At 39.7% G+C, this 6,000-nt stretch overlaps 1 protein-coding gene across 6 annotated transcripts in view; it reads left to right on the plus strand.

Annotated features, from left to right (window-relative positions):
• Positions 1 to 2,272, plus strand: part of Msi2 (musashi RNA binding protein 2) — a 369,453-nt gene extending 367,181 nt beyond the window's left edge. For 3 of the 6 annotated variants that reach the window (XM_042670695.1, XM_042670704.1, XM_042670716.1), the window contains one exon: positions 157 to 2,272. Coding sequence is in view for 3 of the 6 variants with exons in the window: in XM_042670704.1 (XP_042526638.1) it covers positions 157 to 198 (42 nt within the window). In the remaining 3 variants the exon portion in view is untranslated. The remainder of the gene's footprint in view (positions 1 to 156) is intronic. The other 3 variants (XM_042670685.1, XM_042670715.1, XM_042670712.1) reach the window with 2 other exon arrangements.
• The last annotated feature ends 3,728 nt before the right edge of the window (positions 2,273 to 6,000 follow it).

Raw genomic sequence — 6,000 nt, forward strand, 5'->3', positions numbered from 1 at the left:
TGGCCATGTTCCCACCCGCTGAGTCACACAAATGTAGTCCTTCCTTTGAAGACTCTCGTCAGAATCGATCACATACTTGTCTGATAGGTCTTCTCTCTCCTCCTACCCCCACTTGGTCTTCTCTTCGTGACACTCCTGACCTTCCCTACCCTGCAGAGCATACCTGGATGTCCAGGCAAGACTGGGCGAAGTTTCTGAGTGGTCCTTTGTTTAGGTGATGTCCTCAGACCTGGACCCCCACCAGCCTCCTCATCCCAACCAGAGATGGCTCACTTCGGATTGAGGGTTGACTACGCCACATCATCTCACGAATCTGCTGTAATATAAGACAACAGCTTTTAAATGTGTATATAACCCATGATTTTGGTTTGGTTTGGTTTTGTTTTTCTTGGTGGTCTCCCTCCCCTTCCCTCTCCTCTCTCCTCCTTCCCCTTCTCCTTTTGAAATCTCTTTGAATCACAGTTGGTGGTGATTTTGACTTAGTCCAGTACATACCTAGCTTTAATATCTAGTTAAAAAGCTAACCATAGTGTAATTGTTATATTAAGGGGTTATTATTTTTTCTTTTTTGCTTGTTTTGATTCTGTTCTCACTTGTAAAGGATACTGAGATGGTGATGTTGCTCTCCATATTTTGGTACCAATTCTGAGACTGTATGATATTTCTGGTGGAACTTTACGCACCCGAGGGGAAGTTGTGACTGGCAGAGTGGGAGGTGGGCGTGGACTTCCTGTTTCGCATTGTGGAAGTGGGATGTAGTAAGCTGGTTAACACACTCTCCAAGCGGTTCCTTTTTTTTTTATGACGTCTCTTTGTTAACCTAAGTCTATCTATTTTCGGCAATAAGGTAAGGATGACCATGTTTTGCGTGTCCTCCTTTTCTATAAGTGCTTTTTTTTCTGTTGAAAGAGGTCATATTATAAGGTTTTTTGAAATTGTGAATTCTAAAAAAGAAAAAAAAAGAAATGTTGTAAATACAATTTCATTAACTACATAGAAACTATTAAGAAAGAATCAAACTTATTTTTGTGAGGGAGTAGGTCCCAGGCAATTTGATGCTCTGGAAGGAGGCGAGGGCACGTGACACAGTCCAGTAATGAGAGAAAAGGACACGCAGCTGCCGGGACCACCTCGGGACGTGTAGAACACTTGTTGAAGCTCCTTCCTTGGTGTCATAAGACCTAGGAACTTCATTAGTATCCTACCAGCCTGTCAATCTCTCATCTGTGCACAGCTTCAAATGTTACCGTCTAGCTAGAGTTTTATTTAAAATATGGAAAATAAAATCTGCTTTTCCCAAGATGTTTTTTAAAGGAAAAAAAAAGCTACAATTTTAATATTTAACATATTTAAAAGTTTCAAAGCACACCTGTTTGGCTTGGGGAAAGGGCGGAGAGGGAACATTTCTTTTTCAGTCTTAATTTTTAAATGTTTGATCATTTTCTATTGTCCAATCATTTCAGCACCTTCAAAGGTTCCTTAAGGATGCTTTGCCTCTCCCCCCGCCTTGCCCCCCACCCCCCGTTGCTGGGGGACCCTGGGCCAGGAGTGGATTAGCCGGCTGGAATATATAACCTTTTCTCCATTCACTTTCTATTTACAAATTAGAAAAGGCAACCTTTTTGGTTTATATATATATATTTTTTTAATACCTCAGTGCTGCAAGTATCACCAGAGAGGCTATGGAAGAACTTTTTTTTTCTTAATTTATTGTAGATGTAAGCAGAATTTTAAAAATAAAAGTATAAACATCCCTGCACTGTGACTGGTGGGAAAAACTGACACTTCCTGTTTGCACATGTTTAAACATTTGGCTGTTATAATATATGGTCCTCAGTTGGGGAAAGACACTTATGATGAAGGATATTTGTTAATTTAACTTTTTTTTTTAAATATTGGTAATAGGTCGGCAACAGCAACTGTAGAAGTACAACTCAATAGATGGCATTAAAACCTATTGTAGTGTGGATATATATTTTTTCTTTTTTAAAATGTGATATTGACTTTTATTAATATTTTTTAAATTGTTACGTTTATAAATTTGGTACTTAAGGCACAGCCAGTATGAGACACTGAATGCGACATTTATTATAAAGAGCTGCTGCACTCCTATTTTTTATAAATTTTACTAACAAAGTAGACTAATGTAGACATTCACAGACATGGTAGGGAAAAAGCATCTTCAAACTAAAGCCTCCAAAATGTTAACTCAGAAACAAAAAAAGAAAAAAAGCCCATTTTCAATTCTAATTAAACAGCAACAGCATTTTTTTTTAAATCATATTCTTCAGTTTCCAGTAAAATGCTAGGTTGTTTGGTAAGGGTTGGGGGAGGAGGGTTTGTTGTTTTTTTTTTAAATTTCCAAACAACCAAGTTAAATAAAATGCTGGACACTTTTAAAATATCACAACTTGTTCAAGACAAAAAATAACAAAAATTTTATTTTAAAAAGGAAAAAGGAAAAAAAAAGACACTAAATTCCTAGAAATTCAGTGTCAAGCTAGGGGATGAATTACTCTTCTGTCCATGTTGGTGATGTACTGTACCCCTCCTTTCTCAGCACCCCCCATCTCATAGAGGACTCTTTGTTGATCATTGTTTGTTAATAATGTATAAAATGGCTATGTTGTAAGTGTGCTATCCTGATACTAGTGTAGAAACTTTTTTTTCCTCCTCTTTCTTCTACTACATATTGATAGGTATAACGTAATTAAGGTTTAAAAAAAATTAGACATAGTTACTCAGATTTAGGACCAGTAAGGATAGAACTTTCTCTTATTTATGAAAAGAAAAAAATGCTAATAATTTTGGGGGCAGTTTTTTTTTCTTTTAATTTTTTTTCTATTTCAAGTTTTAATTTTATTTTTGCTGATCTGATGTGGTTTCAACTAACCCAAGGTCTCACCATGTTCAAATGCCGGCCGACTCTGGCGTTTCGTAGACCCCCCACCCCCTCACTGTTTTGGGGCGTGCCATACTACCTTAAATGCTAATGCTAGAATATGCAAAACTGGATTTTTTTAATTTATTTTTTAAAAGAGGGAGGCATGGTATATTAAAATGATTTTACTAAGAGAAAAAAATATTTTTTTAAGAATGCTCAGAAGAAATTGATAATCTGTGTGAATATGTTTTAGGTGTTTATATACCTTTTGAAGAGACCCAGTAGCCCATAGCACAAATCTTGTGGAAATCTGATGTGTTTTAATGTGGCTACCTAGGTTAAGGTTCACGTTAGTCCCTACCCACCTCATCTAGAAGTCCATTTTGAACGATTTTTTTTTTTTTTTTTTTTTTTTTTTTTTTTGGTAAATTCTTTTAGCACTGATGTCCTGCCTTGTCTTTGTTTCATTGAAGCTCAATGGCGAATGTGGAAACCACCTTTCGCCTTCCCTGGGGAAGAAACCCTCTTAGCTGATGACTCTTCCCCTGACATTATCAAATAGCCACCTCCTGGGGACTCTCTGGCTTCCGGACCCACCAGCTGGAGACCCCAAGCTCCTCTCCTTCCCAAGCAGGGGAGAGTGAGTGGGAGCAGCTCCTGGTCCCATCCCCAGTCCTGCCTGGTCATGGGGGACTGATGGAGATGGCCAAGCCTGGATCTCCTGTCCAAGAGCTTCTGCAGAGTGGTCTGTGGCCTTCCTTATACACACTGGGAAAACTCACTCTATCCCATTCGCTCATTGGCTTGATTTAAACGAAGCTCCAACAGGCCTTTGCATTTTTATCCTTCATACCATCATCTTAATTTGAACTTGTAGCTTGGGCTTTAAGGTAGCATGGCTTGATTGCTGTCAATTTAATGTATCACTATACAGCAATCCACAGCCAGTGAGTGTTACACACATCTTGCTAGACTAGTATAAAATCATTGGGTCATTGTTGGTTCTAATGACCTGAAAGGTGTTCAGGATTTTTTTGTTTTGTTTTTTGTTTTGGGTTTTTTTTCCTTGTTTTTGTTTTGTTTTAATTTAATTTTTTTCTTTTGGTTGTTTTCATTTGGGAATTTTAGGGGGAAAAATATTTTTGGTTCCAAACAAACAAACAAAAAACTATTTTGGTCTTTAGTGCAAACGAGGGCTAGGGACTTAGCCTCCACCACCACTTACCACACTGCTTCGTTCTGCCATTCACTCACTCTAGCATACTCAAGAATAAAGCAATATAGTTTACTACATTTTTTATTGAAGGTCAGCCATGCTTTCTGTATTATATTGCATATGAAATTGTTTACAAAAGAAACACTAACTCATACTTCTCTTTATCGGTTGGAAGAGACACACAGGGACAGAGGGATTATTCAGGGGGCAGGTGAGGGAGGGGAGAATTTTTTTTTTTTTCTTTCTTGAATGTGCTAAGCCAGCCAGGAGATGTTCCACGAAAGGCTAAGGCCAGGCAGGCAGAGGGTAGAGAAGAGGAACAGGCTGCCGGCAAGCACGCTGAACAGACACTGGTGAGTTCCCCACCCTCACCCAGAGCAGAAACGTAGATGTCAGCTCAGCCCAGGCCTGGCACAGACACTACACACAGCTACGCTGGATGTTAAGCAATACTTTAATACTGTAATACGTTTGTTTTCTTTTTCCTTCTTTTTTTTCTTTCACCAAAACAACAATAACAACAAAAATAAGTGAACTCAAAAACAAAGAAACATTTCAATCAAACCCATCCCTCCTGGGGAACAACCTTAATCTTGGCTATCTAATGATCAGAAAGTATTGTCTGATAGGATTTCATTTCCGGAAGGCAGGAGCATGAGATAGGAGGGGGAAAGGGATTGAGAGACAAAAGTTCCAGAGTCTTCTAGAAGGCTCCTACTACTGTATCCTGTACATACTGTAGCATCCTGTGTGGAGTCTGTGAGCGTGCTCTGAGTAGCGTGGGCTAGCCTATCTGCCATTCATGCTGTGTTGTGAACTCGGAATTCCATATGTAATAAGATGCAAGTCTAAGCGTTTCATGTGGACATAAATGTATCTAAATAAAACTTTCCCTAGCACTGTGGCTGACCTCACCCTTACTTTTATACTTTAGTATGAAACTGATGAGAACTTTGGTAGTGAGTATTTTTTTTATATATATACATATATATGTAACTATATATATATATATCTCAAGCATCTTTCAGGTCTCTGTGTGTGGCTTACTTAAAGCCCTGTTGTAAAAAAAAAAAAATTACTATGTGGATGGCAGTCTCTCACATCACAGATGTGGAAAGTATAATTTTATATTTGTATTTTCAAATAAATAAGTTTGTGAAAGGTTTCCATCCTCTACTGTGGTCCAGAAATCAATGTGTTTGTCTGACAAAAAAAAAATAAAATAAAATAAACTGTTTTGAACAGAGTTGTGTGGTGGTCTTGTACTTTGGGAGATGGGCTGGGGAGGGAATCGCGCTGTTGGGTTGCGGGGGGGGGGGGGCGCCTGGTTGTATCAGCTTCCCCTCACCCTTCAGCGTAACTGCTGACATGGAAGGGAGTCCGGGGAGCCATTTTATGGGATGGCAGAAGGGCAGTAAGATAGAAGAGCAGGCCAGAGAGTGGAGGAGAGTAACAAGGGAAGGTATTCAGAACCCAGGGAGGATAGGGACTTCAGTAAATGGCAACCCATCCTTTGAGTGCGTGAGGTCCTAGGAACCCCCGTGGAGGGAAGAGTAGGAAAGCAGCTCAGTCAACCGTGGGCCTTCCCCCAAAAGCACCACCTCAAATCCCACGGCCCTGGAGTGAGGGTTTCAAAGAGTATCTCAAAGACTGACCTCTGCCTTCAAGAAGCTCAGAAGTTTTGCCCACTAGAAATAGTTTTAAGAAAAAAACTAAGCCAGGCACTGATGGCTCACACCTATATCCTAGCTACGCAGGAGGCTGAAATTGGAAGATCATGGTTCAAAGCCAACCCAGACAGGGAAGTTTGTGAGACACTTTTTCCCCCCATCAGTCATGGGACTTGAACTCAGGGCCTGGGCACTGTCCCTGAGCATTTCTGCTCAAGGTCAGCATGCTG

The sequence above is a fragment of the Dipodomys spectabilis genome, unplaced genomic scaffold (assembly GCF_019054845.1).
Source record: "Dipodomys spectabilis isolate Male_0828 unplaced genomic scaffold, ASM1905484v1 ptg000018l, whole genome shotgun sequence".
In the NCBI taxonomy this organism is placed as follows: domain Eukaryota; kingdom Metazoa; phylum Chordata; class Mammalia; order Rodentia; family Heteromyidae; genus Dipodomys; species Dipodomys spectabilis.